This window comes from Lissotriton vulgaris, chromosome 1_1 (assembly GCF_964263255.1).
Source record: "Lissotriton vulgaris chromosome 1_1, aLisVul1.2, whole genome shotgun sequence".
NCBI classification, from domain to species: domain Eukaryota; kingdom Metazoa; phylum Chordata; class Amphibia; order Caudata; family Salamandridae; genus Lissotriton; species Lissotriton vulgaris.
Genome location: NC_141685.1, coordinates 1,019,529,948 through 1,019,551,673, shown reverse-complemented (window position 1 = coordinate 1,019,551,673; position 21,726 = coordinate 1,019,529,948). Strand labels below are relative to the sequence as shown.

At 47.4% G+C, this 21,726-nt stretch overlaps 1 protein-coding gene across 3 annotated transcripts in view; it reads left to right on the top strand.

Moving 5' to 3' along the window:
- DNM2 (dynamin 2) overlaps positions 1–21,726 on the top strand; it is a 799,525-nt gene that overhangs the window by 326,565 nt on the left and 451,234 nt on the right. For all 3 annotated transcript variants that reach the window (XM_086961600.1, XM_086961585.1, XM_086961594.1), the window contains exons 6-8: positions 12,315–12,475; positions 13,146–13,288; positions 13,477–13,612. In XM_086961600.1, the coding sequence (XP_086817726.1) occupies positions 12,315–12,475; positions 13,146–13,288; positions 13,477–13,612 (440 nt within the window). The remainder of the gene's footprint in view (positions 1–12,314; positions 12,476–13,145; positions 13,289–13,476; positions 13,613–21,726) is intronic.

Sequence of the window (21,726 nt, the reverse complement as noted above, 5' to 3'; positions counted from 1 at the left end):
CACCTTTGGCTCTAGCATAATTCAAGAAGCCATCCTCTAGTATTCCTGAGGAGAAAGTGAAAAAATCGCCATCGTCGACGAGGCCGTCGACGAAGAAGTCATCGTCTACAGCGACGACGGAGGTACAGAAGCTACCATTGATTGTATTTGAGTCAGCGTGGACAGGAGCGTCGACATCAGCAGCGTCAACGCCGGTAACATCGACGACGGTGGTGATGACGACGGCAATGTCGATGACGGGATCGTCGTCTATGGTGATGACTACAGGATCGTCGACGACGGTTACCATGTCGTCGACGATGAATGGTTCTACTGCGCTGTCGACGACGACAACAGCTACGTCAACGGTAGTATCGACAACTATCTCGTCGACGAGACAAACTCCAGAAAAGCAGAAGAAGAAGATAACGCCAGCGGTGACTACCCCGAATAAGATTACTCCTCTGATCCCGTCTCACCTTTTGGAGGAGGAAGAGTCGGATAAGGAGGAGGATGATGGACCCTTCGGGTGTGCCAGAAGCCCATCTGAACTCCACGTAAAATGTCAAGAAGACTACGATGAAGAGGGGGTATGAAGAATACCACAGCCTCTCACACCATCGCTACCAACAAGAGCCTCAGGAAGAGATGGTCGCAATGCCATCTTTAATGATGATGGATTTGCAATTCATGTTGGCGGATTATAAGAAGAGGTTTCCTCCATCAGTGCTCCCTGAGGACGTTTCACCTTCACGTCCTCGCTCTATTCCGGCCACTCCAGTCCGCAGTAGGGAAAGCCTACAAGTCACTGCTCCGCAGACACCTCCGGTCCAACAGCAGCAGGATCCTGTGACCACAGATGATGAGGACCGTGAAGAAGGGGAGTTAACAGAGCCCCACAGAGAGTGGGATGACTATCTACTTCTCTCTCCACCATCACCCACCCAAGTACCAGCAGATTCTTCACCAGTGGATATTGGTGGATTCCACAACTTAATGGAAAGAGCTGCAAAGAGATTTCAGCTGCCGATGAAAACAACTCAAGCAGAATGTTTTCTTTATGACTTTAAGGAGCCCTATCAAAAATCTATCAAGTCCATACCAATCATTGACCACGTATGGAAGGAAGGGTTACAAGTGATGACGAATCCAGCGATGGTTACATCGGTACTAGTGAGGCTGGACAAAAAATGTAAGGCGTCTGCGGACGCTCCGGCATGTTTACTGGGCCTTCCTAAACCGGACCCGATCATTTCACAGGCAGCGCAACAGAAGTCAAAAAACCCATCAGCACCTATTTCCGCACCTCCGGATAGGGAGGGAAGGCGTTTAGACAACGCAGGTAAACGATTCTCCTCGATGTCAGCTCTCCTGGTCAGAGCCGCTAATGCCCTTGCCATCCTGGGCAGATATGACAGACAGATGTGATGCAATATAGCACCATATATCGACCTCCTTCCGGAAGACAGCAAGCAGGAGGCGAAGAAAGTTCTGCAGGAAGGGGAGAGAACTTCAGCTGAAGTTATTGATTGTGCTATGGACATAGCCACCACAGCCTTTTGTTCCTTAGGAGAAGCAGCAGTTTTAAGGCACCAGGGTTGGCTGAGGGCCACTGCCTTTAGACCAGAGGTCCAAAATAAGATTCTTGACCTACCTTTTGATGGGGAAGATCTGCTTGGACGTCTAGTGGATGAGACCTTTCAAAGTATTAAGAAGGACACTGATACGGCGAAAGCCTTGGGTACGTTACAGTGCCCTTTCGAGGCGCCCGTGGAAAAGGACAACCTTGTTATAGAGGTGGCTACCAGCAAGGAAGATACACATCCTATTCTTCCTCTTCGCAGCCCTACAGGCAGCAATATGGCCAGAAGCATTCTGGAGGCTACTCTAAGTCCACTCCCAGAGGACGAGGAGGTCGGTTTGGGTAAGATAACAATAAAAGACAATGACCACCTACAAGTTCCGGGTTCCTATCCTCCTACCCTGTCAAATGTTCCCCTGGGTGGAAGAGTAACTTATTATTTACAACAATGGCAGAAAATAACATCGGACAAATGGGTCCTCCACATTATAAAATTCGGACATACTCTGGAATTCCTCTACTTCCCTCCTCCCACGCCTCCTACATATCAAGAAGTAAGACACCTGCCTCCGATGCGTCATTAGATTTGAGCAATGCTCCGAAAGGGAGCAATAGAACCGGTGCCGAACTCCCAAAGAGGACAAGGATTTTATTCCCGTTTCTTCTTGATCAGAAAGGATGCTCTCGGGTGGCGTCCAATCTTGGACCTACGGTCCCTAAATGCCTATCTCAAGAAGCAGTCATTCAGAATGGTGACCCTCCAAGATATTCTGCTGCTCTTAAACCCAGGAGATCAGATGACCTCACTAGATTTACAGGATGCATATTTTCATATCTCCATCCATCCGTCCCACAGAAAGTTCCTTTGTTTTACAGTGTCCAAAGACCATTACCAATTCAAAGTGCTGCCATTCGGTCTCAAATCTGCACCGAGAATATTTACAAAATGTCTGGCGCCAGTGACAGCCTACCTCAGAAGAAAAAAACATCAAATATTCCCATACCTGGACGACTGGTTGTTAAAGGCACCATCGGAGGAGGCAGCTCACGCTTCGACTTCCGCTTGCATGGAGTTGTTTGCGGATCTGGGTCTGACCTTAAATGTGGAAAAATCATCTCTGCAGCCATCCAGAACGATCAAGTTTCTAGGGGCAATCCTAGATACATCACAAAACAAGACATTCCCATCCTTAGAGAGGCAATTTGGACTAGTATCTCTAGCCAAAGAATTCAGCAGAAGGTCTCTTTCAGTCCGAAAATACAAATCTCTTCTGGGGGACGATGTCTTCATGCATACCACTCATTCCCCTATGTCGTTTAAGAATGCGGCCGTTACAAGAAGAGTTAGACCTTCAGTGGTGCCAAGCAAAGGGGTCTTTAAAGGACAAGATCAAAGTCACGCAACCAATGTTGCAGGCGGTAAAGTGGTGGACTCCCAGGAACAATATCTCGGTGGGTCTGTCCTTCCTGACCGAACCAGCTAGCGTTAGTTACCACGGATGCCTCTCTCGAAGGATGGGGAGCAGTCCTCCAAGAGTTGCAAGTCAGCAGCCGATTAAACAAACAGGAACAACACCTTCACATAAACCTATTGGAATTGAGGACAATAGGATTGGAATTGTTGGCCTTCCTGCCAAGAATAGAAGGCAGATCAGTGTTAGTGCAGACAGACAACACAACGGCAATGCACTACATAAACAAACAGGGGGGCACAAGATCTCTCTCTGTCAAAAGAAGCTCAGAAAATTTGGAAATGGGCGATAGATCACAAAGTGACTCTGAAGGCCATACATCTTCCCGGAGATTAAAACACAACAGCGGACACCCTCAGCAGGCAAAAAAAACGACCTGTCACGAGTGGGAGCTGGATCAGGACACGCTGATGACCATCTTTGCCAAGTGGGGAATACCAACGGTGGATCTGTTTGCCACAGCCCAGAACAAGAAATGCCAATTCTTTGCAAGCTGGCGTCACCAGAGGGGGATCATGAGCGAATGCGTTTTCGATGGCATGGAAAGGCGTCTTTGCCTTCGCCTTTCTGCCGATTCCCCTCCTGCCACGAGTACTCACGAAGATTAAAAAAGAACCGTGCAGGATGATACTAATAGCCCCTTGGTGGCCCAGGCAGCATTGGTTCACAGAGCTGCTCTTTTTATCAGAGACCGAGCCAATACGTCGACTGCCAATACCAGCACTATTGACTATGGAGATGGGACAAGTGCGGCATCCAGACCTGACATCACTGCAATTAGCGTCCTGGCTCCTGATTACAGAGAATTTCATCGCTTGAACATTCCGGCAGAATGCAGAGAAATCCTGGCAAAGGCAAGAGCTGAAAGCACTAATAGGATATACAGGATGAAATGGAAAAGATTCTGCTTTTGGTGTCAGGAGAACGAATTGCATCCTCTGCGAGCAGAGGCGCATCAAATCATCCTATATTTACTAAGGCTGACAAAGTCTGGATTAGCCCATGCCTCAATTAAAGTGCATTTGGCAGTGATTTCTAATACAGGAGAAACTCGGCAGGTCCATCTCTGTGGTCGGAAAGAATTGTGAAACAATTCATGAAGGGGGTGTTTTGAGTGTATCCACCCATTCAGGCTACCACCGCCTCTGTGGCAACTGAACCTTGTCTTATCACAATTGATGAAACCACCGTTTGAGCCAATTCACAACACTGATCTAAAATTCCTATCCTGGAAGGTGGCTCTATTAATAGCTCTAACATCAGCCAGAAGGGTGGGAGAAATACAAACCCTTACGACGCAAGAACCTTCTGCAATTCAGAGAGGACAGTTTGGTGCTCAGAACAATCCGAAATTTAATCCGAAAGTGCCAACCGATTTCCACTTAAATGAGCCATTAATCCTGAAAAGATTCTTTCCTCAACCATCTACGGCGGCAGATAGGACTCTCCACACTCTAGATGTCCAGTGTTGCCTGAAGTTTTATTTGCAAAGGACAAGACCTTTCAGAAAATCTACACAATTGTTTATGGTTTTTAGTTCCCCCAGGAAAGGTGCCCTGTTATCAAAACGGGGAATTGCACGATTGTTCTCAAATGCCATTCAATTCTGTCTTCAAGCGGCGGGGAAGCCATTGACAGCACGTGTTCGTGCACATTCCACAAGAGCGGTATCAACCTCTACTGCTCTATTTTCAAGCGTCTCTATTCAGGACATTTGCAGAGCAGCTACCTGGAGGAGTACGCATACCTTCACCAGGCATTACTGCCTGGATGCTCATGCAAGAAGCGATGTAGCCGTGGGACAAACTGTGCTGAGGAACCTTTTCCAATAACGGTGAGCCTCTTTTCTCATCCATCCTTCCTTTGGTTGGTAAAAAAAGCACATTTTATTGTTGTATGATGGAGATGTCTATTGTGGGCGATATATGTCTGTGTATTTTGATACAGTTACTACTATATGCAAGTATCAGGTGTTGCAGGTGACAAAAACAAAATGTGCTATAATTTACTGCTCGCTACTATTCTGATTCAGGTATGTGAATCTATGAAAGCTCCAATACTGGAGTAAGAAAACAAGTTACTTACCTGTAACTGTAGTTCTCCAGTATTGGAAGCTTTCATAGATTCACATACCCCCACCCTCCTCCCCTGAGAGGCTCACCTCGGAATTTCGCACGAAAGGTATTATAGCACAAGTGCCTGAAAATCTGAGGAGCAAAAGGTTCTCTCAGGAGGGTTCTAGAGGGTGAGTGGGGCTCTGATTGGCTAAGAGAAAAGTGTGGTCCTTTTTTTACATTACAAAGGTTATGGGTTGCAAAAGGGAAATGAGCCTAGGCCTTTATCCAGTTAGCTATACTGCTAACCATTGCTTTTTTATATACCGGAGACTTCCATCTCGACGACGGGGAAATGATTCAGGTATGTGAATCTATGAAAGCTTCCAATACTGGAGAACTACAGTTACAGGTAAGTAACTTGTTTTCTTACTGGCTTCTGAAGGCAGGCTAGGTGCAGCGGATGTTAGACTACCAGCGGCCCACAGCGTCCCTGCTCCACAACCTATTCTATGTCCTGCAGTGTTGGTTGCAAGGAGCCCTGGGATACTCATTTCGACTGAGGCAGAACTAACCATCTCCTTTCTGAATTTCCTCTCATCCTTCTGATTACTTGGATCCTAGAACTTCCACCTTTATGCCTGGAGATTGAGCGGGGCAGTATGAGCCTGCACAATTATTGGATGTCATTTTGTTAGCTGAATGCCCCTCTAGCAAGGTTGTTTATTCTGCTCGATGGTTCGGTTTTGTTACATAGTGAGCTGAGGAGGAAGTTATCCTCTCAAGCCACATTTATTAGATTCTTGCACTTTGCTATCGCTTGTCGATGCCCAGGCTTTCCTGTGGACATTGTTAAAGATTATTTAGTGGACCTTTCTGTCTCTTCTTAGTTTACTGTTTCAGCCTTTGGTATTTCAGTTACTCATTGTTATGTGATTTCTGAAAGGATTGATCAATTTATTTAATTATTTTCCCTTGGTAATCCCACAGTTGGACATTAATCTGGGACTTATTTCCTGATGTGGTAGTCTTTCAAACGATGTATAGTTGCCACATAAGTCCCACTCGGCTCAGCCTCCCTTCATATCGTTTTTCCCACACAAGCTGGTCCTGCGTATGAAGTATTCCAGATTAAAAGGAAATACTACGTTATGAAGGAATGGTTAGGTCGATCACCCTGCTGACCTTCTACCCACTTCCTCATCCCACCAAGGAGGGGGAAATTCTGCATTGCCGTATATTGATCTTTTCCTGGACCTGAGAAGGGCAGGTGAATTCGGAAGGGGGTAGTTTACTGCTGTATCATCCTGTGCTTCGAGCACTCCCACAAAATCAACAAGAAGGTACCTCCTGAAGGCTGGGAGCTCATTCCACCATGGTAAAGCCTGCCACTTGAGTGATGTATAAGGGCATTCCTGCATTAGATATTTGCAATCCTGCAATGTGTGCTTTGGTCTATACATTTTCCAGACATTACATGCATGGCAATTTTGCTGGTCTGTTAGCCATATTTTTTTGTTAGACCATTGCCTCTGACCCTCTATCTGGGGTTGGGTATTGATTTCAAGAGGTGAGGAATCTGCAGGTTGAAGTATCAATCAGAAGAACATGTTACTTACCTTTGGTAAGAATTTGTCCAGTGGATAGTTTAGCTTACATCCGATTCTTCAGCAAACCTCATCCACCACGTCCTCTGTCCCCCCCCCCCCCCCCCTGCCCCCCCTAAGCTACGCGCTTGGGTGCCTGCCCCGCATTTCCCTCCATTTCCTCCCTCAAGAGACTCTGAATGCACACACTCTGATGCATAGGAAAACAAAGGCATCGGTTTTCACCCGCCAGGGTTCAACTCGCTACTGCCCATACGCTTGAAACCTACATTAAAGTACAGAGATTAGGCGGATTCATGGCCGTTTTAGTGTGGTTTCCCTGCAAAATTTTACATTGGTCATTAGCAGTTAATTGCATGACACTTGTGTGCAACAAATGTCCAATCAACCGATTTTCTTCTTTCTCCGTTTATTTAAATGTAATAAAATTAAAATTATATTTACTGCCATGTAATCCAAACTATTAACAATAAAAACAACTAAATGAGTATGTATTGAAAACATAGATCCTTCAACAGAAACTAGAAATACGTTACTCAAGAGTAAGACTACAAATCGTTGATAAGAATTAAGTTTAAAAACATGTACATATTGGAAAAATAAAAATATTCATCAACGAAAAGTTCAGTGCAATCAGCTAGATCACAGTGCTACGCAACATTATTCATGCAATTTATAAGTAAACTTTTGTTAAGTAAAATGCATCAGGTCAATGAACTATGCAGGCGCCAACTGTGAGGATTTGGGTGGATTATATGGTATGATTGTGCAGTTTTACTGTGGAATACACTTGCAAAAACTGTCTTGGGTCTAGTCAGGCTCATGTGTACAACCTTAAGCTCAACCCTGAGAAGCTATGGCTTCGGGCGGCAAAGCTTGAACTAAGGAACTAGTGTAAAGCAATTGGCAGTACCAAAAAATAAATTAACAAAGCCATGCGACACGAAACAAAATGCCAAAATTCTAAAAAAAAAAGATTTTTTTAAATTAATTTTTTTGAGTCCAAGATGAGCGAAATCCACAGGATTTTGGAGGTACAGATTTTTAAAACCATCTTTAGTTTTAATCCAACTGCAAACAAGCATTGGCAACCATAAAGTCTGCATCGGCGACCAAATCCACAGGGAGTAGGTCTGGGGGCCATTGGGGTAGATTTGGACAGTTACCTGGCCACCTGAGCTTTTTCTAGTTCAGTTCCACCCTTTACCGCACAAACCCCATTGACCTCAATGGAGTGGACCAGATGCTGAGGATAAAAGAAATGAAGAGTCTCAAAGATTTCTGGGTGGTCTGCGGTCAACTGGGGTGCCTTTGCGGTTATTCCTCAGTTCATGGGTCAGGTGGGGCCTCAATGTCCAGTGTAGTATCTCACATTTGTGGTAGTGATCTTCTAGCCATAGGCCAGCTTATAGGCCGAAGTAAGTTAATGACTGCCAGGATTGAAATGCTCGGGAAAACGGTTAGGAGCACATTGTTGGCAAAAAGCAGGTCTCGAATATTCATTAACATTTTACCAGAATTGCAGGTCTAGTGACTTAGATAATCTGCTTGACCCAACTGTAATCTGCTTGACCCGTAAACTAGTCTCAAATTGTGTGATCCTAGGCAAATATTTCATTTTACAGCCAGCTTTTTTTTTATTCACCTATGAGAGTACCTTTAAATATGCTAGTTTCGCATTTCTGTTGTACAAAAAAAAGTTTTGCTTGAGTTAATGGATTAAACATTTCCACCATATATAATAGGAATCAAGCCCACATATGTGGTACACATGACCCATGACGTTCCTCTTAGCTGTCCAATAGCCTTTTTATCAGGGAGGCGGCTGGAATGTTTTTTTTAGTTCGTGTTTAAACTGCACTTTTAATAAATATATAACTAAAGTATTATGTGGCAGCGCGCTGTTATTTACAAAGAGCACATTTTCCATTGAAATGGCCACAAACTTTCCAACTAACCTGGAGTTTCACTGATAAAACTATACAGCATATAAGCAATCTGTGGAAATTGTTGCAGCAAAAATGTGTCATTGCATGTCACCAAGTAAAGTGTTCGGACCTGTTTTTATTCCATTATTCTTTGTTTTTTTAATCACACAGAATCACAAAAAATGTGCTTTCATAACCACTTAGATATATTTTTTAATGTTGGAACTGGTCATTTACAAGCTTTTTATGTGTGTGTTACAAAAAAGCCTGACATCCTGGAGCCTATTTCACGCTTTTTCTTAGACAGTTAATTTTTAAAAAACCTCTACCATTGCAGTCAGAAAAATAAAAGTAAACACCAACCTCCAGGATAAATGAAGCCTCAACTTGTAAGAAGACATGGGCCAGATGTACGACCCTGCCAATTTGCGACTCACAAATTGGGATGTACAACAATGTCTCGGATACTGTTTGCTATTCCTAATGGGGTCGAACTTGCATGCCTCAATAATACTAATGAGGCATGCGCAATTTGCGACTCCATTAGGAATGGCTAGCACTCACAGGGATGATGGCCTGCTGGTGTCAGCAGACCACCATGTCTGTGACTGCTTTTAAATAAAGCAGTTTTTTTGTAAATGCAGCCCGTTTTCCTTAAAGGAAAACAGGATGCATTTAAAAAAAGAAAAATTTTACTTTTCAGATTCATATTTTAACGGAAGGCAGTGGTCCCTGGGCACGCCCCTTCCTAATAGCGAGTCGCAAACCTCATTTTGCGTTTCGGTAAAAATAATACTATTAGCAAAATGAGGTTGTTACATGGTCATGCCCTAAATTGCGGTCGCAAACGGGACAATTGCCCGTTTGCGACTGCAATTTAGGGTCGTACATCTGGCCCATAACCTGACATTTAACTTCTGTCTCTGAACACCGAGCAGAGCAAATGTGCCAAGTTGAAAACTAGATTTAAAGTCCTATTTAGTGCTCATTCACTTAACGAGTGAATAGACCACCTGGTCTGTCAGCCTGCCAGAAAGGGCCAGTAGGCCCTAAAAGTAGTTCGTCCAGATGAAATCTTACTCGCCAAGCGTGTGGGCTTGTTAATTTCTCAAGGCTTGTAGAGGAAGATTTTAAATTCTTGAGGTCCAAGCATGGTCCTAATCACAGTTTGACTGCTAAATCAAGCAGGCTAAGGGTTCTATAAAGAGAGCAACAATAAGTAGTGGCACCCCACCCCACCGCACCTTGTTCCTCTTGGAAAAAAAAGAAGGGGGTGGAGTAGCAGCCATTCAGGGCAAGACTGACCACAGGGTGCGTAATCTGAAAGATCATTCTTACAAACTTGGCACCCAGGCCCAACCTCTGGAGTGTGAGACACAGGAAAGCCAAGACCTCTTGAAGGCCTTTTCTGTATCTAGGGATGGAAGAATGCACGTATATTCTTGAGGACGACCTTCTCCATCCGGTGGATAGCTGTTTCGAATGTGCCCTAAGCTTAGCAACCCTGGATAAATTCACTCCATTCTGGGTGCACCAGAATGGGATGCGCCTCATTGAGGTGAGTAGCCAGAGTATTAATGAAAAGTTTTGCATCAATATTCAGAACAGCTATTGAGCAGTGATGCTTGCAGCCTTGTTGGATTTCAGTATGACTGCTACTACTGCTACCCCATCGTCAGCGCCACGGAACCTGAGTCAGCACAATTTTGGGACCAGTTTGGAAGGGTACTATTTGTAAAAATTGGGGGGTAAGGCTTTCCGGGCTGGGGTTTTATTAAGTTTCAGATATTTAAACGCTAGTTTGCCCTCTTCAGGCTGGATCAGACCCACTAGGGAATCTTTCTGAATATCTATGAGCTTCTGGGGTTGTATCTTCTCTGTGAAGGTCTCCACACGCTTGAAGGAGGGTGAAGCTTCAAGGTACCTTTTGTCACGTCTCCTGCTACTGGGACCCTGGAGTTGTCAAGAATCTTCTTCTTTATGTCCTCTTTATCTCTTGCCGCCTTGGGCCCACTAAGCTGGGTACCTACTTTATCTCCTGTAACATGCAAGCGTACTCTAAGGTGAAACACTGAAAGCTCCACCTTGTCAGTAAAGTACATCTGTAGCTGGCCCCTAGCCATAATAAGGATGCAGGTGGTGCAGCGGGAAGTGTGCTGCAGCCACTCTTCACAGATCCTGAATCTCTCCAGCCTGCAGACTCTGAATGCTCTGCCACTGCTGCTATGAAATGACGTCTAGTGACCTCCTTGAAGGCATCAGAGAGTCCAGTGATGGAAACCTCCCCATCTTCATTAAGTTTGTAGTATTTATTGATTTCTTGTCCTATTTTGCCTTTGATTACCTGATTCCTCAGTAAGGAGGGTTGTGGTAGTTGCCTCCCAGATTCCGGCGGAATCAGGATGGGGGCTGGGTCAGAAACCATGATAGGTCCGATCTCCTCTGATCGATCAGTCCCACCAAGGCCTTGCTCAGTAGAATGTAATCAATATGTGAATGGGCCTGGTGGACATGGACGTAGAATTTGTAGCTAGTAGTTGCTTGTGTCTCCCTTCATGCATCCCGTAAGCCCATCTTCTCCAGGACTTTCTTCAGCTGCTTAGAACAGACTCCCACATGCGACCCGCTCCCTCCTTCCCTATCCTTCTATGAGTCCCACACCGTATTGATGTACCTGTCAGGCTAATCTCCTCCCAGGCCATTCCAGCTAGCTCCACGAAGAAGCATAAATTGAATAGCCCTGTGCTGAGTTATGCGCATATTTCATGGGTCGCCCCTTAAGCGCTCCAACCAGTATGACATTTGTACTGTCCCTGTTTTAGTGTGAGAGATTACCAAAGGGAGATTATGTCTCCGGAAGATTACGCCCCCGTTGTTTAGTGTTTAGTGTTGACTGAGGAGTGGAAGGGGTATGATGCAGGGTTTTTGTTTCCCCTGGTCTTTCCGGAGGAGGTGGGTCTTCTGGAAGTATATGGTGTCCGGGCCAGACTCTTGAAGAGTAGATTGCACCCCGTTTGTTAGGTATCAGGTAAAAGCAGGATCAAAAGCCGAGAAGAGCAAAGAACACTGTGCAGTTGAAATTATTAGGTATAAAGGCCTTTCTTGTGGGACTGGGGGGGGGGGGGGTTATTCTAAAACTATCCACTTCATTTGCTGCCTAGCGGGTTCAAACAATGAAACTAGGAACATTTCTATATATTACATGTGTGTGAGTTGATACTGTTGTGTACAGCTTTTTGCCAGTCATTCCCTGTCAATAGGGTATAATTTGAAGCATGTAAATCTATTAAAGCTGCTGAAACCAGATTTTTACAGTTACTAAAATATAGGCTTTTTCCTCATATCGAAATATATCACTGAAGATGATATTCCGTTTTGAAGGTAGAAATAAATTAATGTCCTTTTCTGAATAAATTGTATTTTAGGTTGCAAAAAGCTCTTCCCTCTAATAAAATCTGGATAAGAGTTTTGACGTTTGCCCTTTTTCTCTTTGCAAAACCAGTATTTACACCAGCCTGATGTATACATGTCATGAATACATTTGAAATTCCTGTTGAAAAAATCCTAAAAATTAGCTGTACTAAAAAAAAAACAAAAAAAACAAAAACTTTTTAGGGGCTCAATGGAGGTGAGACCAAACTGGAGGGGCAGCTTTAAGTGTGCTGTGTGTGAATGCCGAACTTGTTTTCCAGGATATATTGGCGTGGTCAACAGAAGTCAGAAGGACATTGATGGCAGGAAGGACATCAAGGCTGCCCTCGCAGCAGAGAGGAAGTTCTTCCTCTCTCACCCAAGTTACAGACACCTCGCTGACCGCATGGGAACACCCCACTTACAGAAGACCCTCAACCAGGTAGGGATTCTTCAAATTAAATCCCGCCTTTTTCATACCTTCACCCAGCCCTTGCTTCTATTGCAGGCCAAGGATGCGATAGCGGTGATGACTGTTGCTGTTCTTCAGTAGAGAAGGAGGGGGAGAGTTGGGCTTATTGATCCATGAAATTGCACTTTTGTTGATAAGGTGAACTTGGGACTCATATGTTGGGTCCTCTAGAACTGGGTAAAAAATTGAATGAGGAGCAACTTCCTTCCTGCGCCCTTGCTTAAAGACATTAGTTGTAAATAGGCCCATTTGTGTTCAGATCATCGTGGGCAAGCCAAGATACAATTGACCCCCTTGACTGTAGACCCACCCAGCAGTTTATCCCAGCCACCTCTTGATTCTTAATCCTGCCTAAAACAACAGCAAAGATTACTTTTTAGTAGACCAGAAAGAGGTCAGTCATGTATCCGTTAAGAGTGAGTTGCGGTCTGTTATGGAACTGGATTTCCATATCTGTCATTTTTAAAAATTGAATTGCAGCAGATAGGTGTATTTAGTATCTGTAGTGTTTTTTCGATCATCTAGAAAGGTTTGGGGTATGAGAAGGGCTTAATTTGCATATGTTGTAGGTGACCTGCTCTCTTGGTGCTTCTGAAAATGCATTTGCTATCTTCACATCCCTGTTCTTCATGTTTTTCAGCAATTGACCAATCACATTCGGGATACATTACCGGCGGTGCGCAGCAAATTGCAAAGCCAGCTGCTGTCCCTGGAGAAGGAGGTGGAGGAATACAAAAACTTCCGTCCCGATGACCCCACCCGGAAAACCAAAGCACTCCTACAGTATGTGCAATGCTAACCCAAGGTGTACCGGGGAGTTGTATACGGTGTGGGAGTCATGGTGTGTTTGCTGTTCATAAAGAAACAATCATTTAGTGGCATATTCCCTGTTATTAGGTCCCACAAACACACCTTGTTTATGCCACTTAATAATGATCTTGCTGTTTGCTTGCTCTTCTTTTGCTCACCAGAATGGTCCAACAGTTCGGTGTGGATTTTGAAAAGCGAATAGAAGGCTCCGGCGATCAGGTTGACACTGTCGAACTATCAGGTGGTGCCAGAATTAACCGGATCTTCCACGAGCGGTTCCCCTTTGAGCTTGTGAAGGTAAATTCCCATTCACATGTACTGCGAGCGTGCTTGATGCTGGTCCTCTGTGATGAGAAAACATGGGGTATGTGACTGTATATCCAATGAAGGCTAAGCTGTACGTCTGTGTGAAGGGTGGGTGAATGTCAGTCATCCACTGTGAACATAGAAGACTTCCTTTCTAATCCTGCCCTTTCCTCTTGAAAGCATTGTCCTCTTTTACCAGTAGTTGTCTTATGGGCCCAGTGCCTTTACCTACCTGAAAGTAGACTAAATTCCTGTTAAGAAGCCCTGCAGTTGTATTCACCCACCATTAATAGTGGGCCTTTCTCTCTGAAACAGTCCTCTTGTGTCGGAACAAGAATTTGCTATGTATACCATATCAGCCAGCATCTGACATTAAACAACAGACCCACTCACCACAGCCACCTGCCAGTCACAGAGCACTGTTGCAGTCCAACTGATGCAACATGAAAGGATGAATCCAGTGATTGATTTTCTCAGACACGCAACATTGCTGTGTAAATGAACTCCGTTTATCTTACAGCAGTTCGTCTACTCTGTAAGTGAGCTTCCAACTCAGCTGTTAACAAACCTCAGATTTATAGTATCAAAACACACACTAGAAGATTCAATAGTCTTCCTCCCCGCACAAAAAGAATCTTAAAGTGACTGGCCAGCTTCCAAACAAGCACTTCATGGCAGGAAGGAGTTCCTACGTCCCCTCTACATTCTCCTATGTACAAGCCTTTATCTTAACGAAACTCACGAAAGACTTCTAGGGTACTTTAAACAATCTCTCACAAAAACAATCCTTGAACGTGATTAGCCCAAACAACTTGCAAGGGTGACTGTGCGCGCAGATGAAGCTCAACCCAGGCAGATTCAGAATTCAGGATGACCTGAAGCCATGTCAAAGCCAATAGTAAGAACTTCATAATACTTATCAATGTACAACACAGTGCACATTTGTGCATCACTGCTCATAACACTGCACTTCGAGACCAAAAAGTACATTCCACACGTCTCTCTCATGCTTTCAAATGCACATCCCACACGCTCTGTTATTGGCAAGGCGGTACTACTCCATGACAGCTCCCACTGAAAGACTGCAAGATTACAAGAAAGATACCTTTAAGAGAAACAAGGCATATGCAGGATGTCGTACATTCAGGCTAGGGTAAAGTAAAACCCCAAAGTCCATTAAAATAATGTTATTCAAAGGTCATTACAGGGTGTCAGACCACAAGAGTGCCTCTAGCACTACATACGGCCATCCTCCCCCTTCCATGTGAACTGAACCACCCACCCAGAATGGAGTGAATTTATCCTGTAATTTTCCTGAGTGGAATTATCCCTTCTAATCCAGATTCCTGAGTCTTCTGAGAGTTTGGCAACATGCCACGTAATTTCATTACAGAACGGGATGTCCATGCACAATAACGTGCATTTTGGGTTTTGTTCCAGCCAGGTAATTATGAGTTTTGTGCAAAACTCATTCAAGTAAAAAGGTGTGTTTTTAAAGTGTCACTGATTTTAAGACTTCAGAGAAACTGGTCACTTTGTGGCTGATGCACAAACCTTCTTTCCACACCTCATACCAGTCTTGCTTCAGGTGAAAATCACAGCTAAATTTTAAAAATGTCACAAGACGATGGGGGCGTGGCCTGGTAGCTGAAGATGGACTTGTGCTAGGCTAGCTCCGTCCAGCCTACACAAACATCCTTAATTTATCCTTTCCTCCGACTCCGCTTTGTATACAAGTTCGCGACCCAGCTGGGGGGTGCGTTGGGGACGAGAGAGACCCTTCGTCTACCTTCCAAACTTGTCGGGAGCAGCCCTGGCTGAGGCGGCTTGGAGCGCACACCGGACGAAGCTGACTGTCGCCATCTTGGATGGCGACGGTTGGTGTGCGGCGTGGAGCGAGTGTGGAGCTCCGAGGCATCGGCCGGGCTGAGGGAGGTCGCACGCAGCAATTGAGCATACGGTGAGGAGGTTGGGAGGGGGAAGAGGCTCCTCGGTCTTGGTGGCACAAGACGGGGCCCTCCCCCTCCTCCCTGCAATAATGGTGGCGTGATCGGCGGCCTGATTCGGGCCGCGGGGCATTGCGTGGGTGCCTCCCGGCGGCAGTGTCGTTCCGCGGTGTGTGTGTTGCCGGAGACCGGTGGGCTCTGGCTCCGGGACTGCCCCACATCGAGGGGTGAATCAATGCCCTAATACATCGGGGGATTGGAGGATAGTGGCGCTTTCTCCTGGCACCGCCGAGCCATCGCACCGGCGGCCATTTCGGGTCGGGTGGGCGGCATTGTACCAGCGGGGTGCCGCAGTGGTTGTGCCTCTGCGTCCCTGGTTTGCCCCGGCTCTCTGTGGAGAGGCGGTGACCGCGTCTTGGGATCCCTGGAGGGGGCAGGAGGGGCCTGCCTGCATCTGGCTTTGGAGCTTGCCTTGGGCTCCAGAGTACATCTGGATGCATCAGTACATCGTGGCCCTTTCTCATAATATCATCCATCTGAACCTTGCTTTGCTGCAGTCTTTCTAGATGCTCTGAAATTGAGGGCAGTGAGGGTCGGCCATCTTGTCATATGTGCTGTTGGGTGTGAGCATAGAAGGGAGGCGCCAGCTTCCTCCTTGAGGTCTGTTGAGACCCTGTGCTCAGCGGCCCTGTGCTCAGCGGCCATATCGTTCTCATCATATGGTCCTGAACCCGAAGTTCTTGGGTCCTCCCTGTAGTGTCTCCTGAGGCTGTCACGCCGGAGGTCCTGTGGTCAGGCCCTAGAGGATACAATGACCCGCGATAAGCCGGGTGGGAGTTCCGCTAAGCAAAGTACACTGGACAAATTCACGGGCCCCAGGTTGGCTGTGGTGACGCCGGTGGGGGGGCCAAGGAGGGAGCCAGGAGATCCCAGACAATGATGCACTCATGGCTGCGATCACGCAATCTCGTGATGCCCTGGAGGCTAGAATCAGGGCAGTGGGGTCCGACCCCATGCTTCTCCACCGGGATCTGCGGAACTCAGTGGTCCGCATCACTGAGACCGAAACGTGGTATTCCCGGGTGGAGGATGATGTTGCATCTCTACAGAAGAACGTAGCCACCCTCGAAACGACCCAGCGGACCATGGCTGCGTGTGTGGAGGATGCTGAGCCCAGCGCAACAACCTTCGCTAAGTGGGCCTTCTGGAGGGCTGTGACGGGGGGGGATATGGAGCGGTTTCTTACCCAATGGCTAGAGGATTGGCTCCCTCCGGAGTCCCTGTGTCCCGCTGCTTCGCAATAGAGCGGGCTCATCGAGCCATCATGCAATAACCGCCGCCGGGGGCCCGCCCGAGGCCAATCATTGCAAGGCTACTGAACTACCACGATCGTGACGTTATTCTTAAACTTCTTCAAAGAACCATTGCTTTTTGACAACGTGTGCATTTTGATATTCCCGGACTACACAAAGGTAGTCCAACACCAGAGGCAGTCCTTCCTGGCGTCCAAGGCATGACTCCGAGATCTTAAGCTTCAATATGCCTTGCTGTACCCAGCCCGGTTGCGGGTGGTGTACTGCTCCTGGACCCACTTCTTTGACTCTCCGGAGGAGGTGTTCCAATGGATGGATGAGACTGTGCGCATGTGTCCTCATACACCGCCTAGGAGGGACTCTGATTCGTCGTCCGGCGAGGCTGCTCGTAAGCAGTCTCAGCTGAACCCTAAAGATCGTAGGCGGTCCAGATCCCATAGCCGGTCTCGCTCCTGTAGCGTTTCTGCACGGGCTGGCTCGGCCTCCCGACAGGATTCTTCGGGTATTTAAGCTGGAGGAGAACTCTGGACCCCTGATAATACAGATGCTGTTGATGGGATCGGAGGAGTACACTTGAAGGCAGGCTTCTCTGTTGGGGGTCCGGCAGAGGGGCTGACTGTGTGCTGTGCACTGGAATCCTTTGGCTGAGGTGCGCCAAGACTCCCGGTTGGGGTCCGCAGGCGTCAGCTGCCGCAACAGATGCTTCAACAGATGCTTCATCGTTCTTGAAGTGTAGGGAGGGGGGGTTTGTTGGGTTATGCTTTTGTTGTAGTTTTCATGTTGCACTGCATTGCTACACTGCTAGATCGCTGGGCATGCGCCACGCGCCTATCTCCACACCTTCCCTTTTCTTTGATATAGCCCATGGCGGGGTTACTTGAGCAGGCCCGGGTTTCCCCCGAAACCCTTAGAATAGTAAGCTGAAATGTTAGAGGTGCCCTAGATAAGATTAAACGGGGGGGGGGGGCAATTCTTCAATATGCTATGAGGGCCCATGTTGATATTCTCATACTACAGGAAAGACACCTGATATGGGTTCACCCAGGAGTTTCATGCTGGCTTTACACAGGGGTCGCGGGGGTAGCGATACTGGTTCATCGCCGCGTCCTATATACACACACTTAAGTCGTGGGTGAATCCTCAGGGGAGATATTTATTTTTATGGGGCACACTCAGGGAGGAACAGGTGATGTTGGGATGTGTCTATGCACCCCTCCGCTGTCCTGGGTATTGGTTGAGCGGCTTATGGCCATATGGGCGGATATGCCCGACGGCCTGGCAGTGGTTGGAGGTGATTGGAATGATGTTCTAGACGTTGCCTTGGATCGCTGGAGACCCGGGGAGGGTGCACTGGTCCGCCAGAATGCGAAACTTTCCGCTTTGGTGTCGGGCTGGATTGGGCAGATCCCTGGCTTCCGTTACATGGCCAGGCCCAGGGCTACACCTATTTTTCAGCTGTACACAACTCCTTTTCTCACCTCGATTATTTGTTTGCCCTGCGCGCGCTGGTAGCCCGGGTGGTGGAGGCGGATATTCTTCCGCGAGGCCTCTCGGATCACTCGCCAATTACCATTGTTGCAAATGGGATGGGCGGGGGAGGCCCTTCCGCTGGCGTCTCTTGACGTGGAATTTACAGAAGGCATATTATAGGGAGTGCCTTGGAAATGCCCTAGATCAATACCTGTCGGTTAATGTAGGGTCGGTCTTGGATGCTGAAACTCTGTGGGAAGCGATGAAGCCCACCCATTGGGGGGGTTGATATCTCCTACTGTGCGACAGCTCGTAAGACTAAGAGGGAGGCTCTGATACAGGCGGAAACTAATGTCGGTGATCTGGAACGTCGTAGTCTGAGCGGGGAGGGACATTTTATACGATGGCAGTTAGTACAGGCGTAGCAAAATTACCCTGCCCTCCTTCTGGGTGAGGCTCGTCTCGCCTGGTTGGCTATCGGCAGTCACATATATCAATGGGTAGATAAATCTGGTAAGATGCTCCATAGACTTTGCGAGGGGTTGTTTCATACTCAGCCACTCCCTGGGATAGTGGGCCCTGATGGGCGGCCCCTCACGGATTCCCGAGATATAGCTGAAAGCTTCTCCTCGTATTTCAAGGAGCTTTATACCTCTAAAGAATGTCTTGGTGAAGACGAGATTGGCCGGTTTTTAGATTATCTAGCCCACCAGGCTCTGCCGAATGACGTGAGCGCGGAGCTGGATCTCCTGCTTATGGAGGAGGGATTGGGCGCCACCCTGGGTGACCTTTATTCAAGCAAAGCACCGGGGCCCAATGGGTTTCCCTGTGAGTTTTTCAAGAAGTTTTTTGCAGTTAGGGCCCCACTATGGTCGGGTGGTAGAGGAGTCGCGCAAGCGAGGCTGTCTTCCACGTACTAGAGGCATGCTGAAGTTGTGGTTTTTCATAAACCAGGCAGGCCCCCGGATAGGCATGCCTCCTATCGTCCCATCTCGCTCCTCAACATTGAGGTGAAGATTTTGGCAAAAGGGATAGCTAATCGTCTGTCGCCTCACATCACCACACTTGTCCACCCAGATCAATCCGGGTTTATGCCCCAGCAGGCGACCCGACATAATATACGTTGTGCCCAGGTGGCTGTGGAGGCCGGGCATGTAGCGAGCAAGCGGCGTTGTTACTGGCTGATATGGATCGGGCATTTGATTCCCTTAGTTGGGTGTATCTCTTCGCTCTGTTGCGCTGTCTTAATCTTGGCACGCGCTTCCTGTCCTATCTGTCTCTGCTTTATACTGATCTTACTGCTTCGATACCGGAGGCCGGCACGGTGTCCTCCACTTTTTCCTTGGGGCACGGCACTCGGCAGGGTTGCCCGCGGTCTCCTTATCCTTTTGCATTGGCAGTTGAACCATTGGCGGCATGGATGCACATAGATCCCCAAGTGATGGGCTTTGAATGGGATCATGGGTTGTCGGACCGTATTGCGCTCTATGCTGATGACGTGTTATTCTTCTTAACGAATGTGAATAGAACGGGTCCGCGTCTGCTTCGTATTATGCAGATTTTTGGAGAAACGTCCAGTTTATATATGAATCCCAGCAAATCTACATTATGGGCTTCTTTGGAATACGTCGGGGGTAGGTGATTGGGCAGAGTCGGGTTGGGTGGTTACTAATGGCAAGAAATATCTTGTAGTGTTCCTTTCTGAGTCTCCAGCAGTGGCATGGGAGAGAAACCTGGCACCAGTGTGGGAACGCGTTCGGGAGGATCTGAAGGCCTGGTCACGCATGCCGTTGTCAATATATGGCCGGTCGGCCATATTTGAAATGGTTGCACTTCCTTGTTTACTATATCAGTTACAGAATCATCCATACCCGATTTCCCCCCTGGTGGTTTTGACAGGTGAATTTGGCGCTGGGACAGTTCTTGTGGGCTGGAGGGGCGATGTGTGTCTCCCTGCGGACATGTTTCCTGTCCACATATTGCGGAGGCTTGGCAACCTCAGATGTATTGTCTTACTATATGGCCTCAGTTACTTGTCCTAAATGAGTGGTGGTATGGGAGTCGGGACAACCCAGTGTACGCGGTGGAGCAGCGCCTCATGGGAGATCTTTCCCTCCACACGATCCTATATTCTGCACCAGCGCGCAGGGCTCTGCCATCGGTGACTCGCATGGTCTTTCGGATCTGGCGGCAGGTATTGTGCCGGAAAGGGTGGTGGAACACGTTGACCCGGGAGACCCCATTGTGGAATAACAGGCGCCTACCACAATTGGCGGCTCTATCAGGGTTTCGGGGATGGGACAATATCAGCATCTCTTCTCTTGGCGATGTCATGAGGGGGACCACCTTGAAATCCTTTCAAGACCTGCAGGGCGACTATCAGATGCCTAAGACCCAATTGTATAAATATCTTCAATTCCGCCATGCCCTTTCCCCTAGTCTGGCGTACCTGAAGACACTAGCGGAATTCAGTCAGGTGGAAGCCAAGATATTTATGGGGGATCTTCAGGACAACAACATTTGCAAGATATATCAGACATTGGTGGCACACAGCTCCCCCACCCTGCAGAATCTCAGGAGGACTTTCGGAGGAGGACCTGCCCCATGGGTGAGGAGGACTGGATGGAGGCTCTGGCCTCCCCTCAAGGGGTGGCCATAGCGGTACGTCTACACTTTATCCAATTTAAATATCTACACAAGGTCTACTTTACAAGAGTCCGGCTATGGAGGGTGGGCATGATAGCTTCCTCTATGAGCCTTAGATGTGAACAGGAGGAGGGAACCCTGCTACACACGGTCTGGCTTTGCTCTTCCCTGACGCGGTTTTGGAGAGGAGTGATGTCCTATCTTCCGGAGGTGCTAGGCTGGGACCTGCCCCGATCGCCGAAGTTGGTATTGCTACATGTCATGGAAGGCATTGGGGGCAACATTTATAAGCGCTATCTTATGATGTTAGGTTTTACGTTAGCAAAGAGGGATATCGCCAGGGCTTGGAAGGCGCCGGCTTCACCATTGGTGTCCGTGTGGAAGAGGAGTCTGGACATTTGTATGGGATGGAACTCCCGATTTTTATAGCGAGAGGCTGTCCGCAGAAACATTATAAAATCTGGAAGCGGTGGGCAGACCATCACAGACTGACGTTGGAGCAGATTGTGGAGGGGGTTTCTCCTCCCTCAGTTTGATGCTACCCTATGGGCACACAGGATATTAGATTGTGTACATGAATGGGTGGGGGTGATGGCTCTGGTGCAGGGCCTTGCTCTAATTGTTATTACAGGATGGTGCGTGCGACAGGGGTGTGGGGAGGGCTTTCTTGTTCTTAGTTTTCTTAATAAGAAGGGGGGGATTTCTTTAATCTGCTTTGCAGTTCTATATC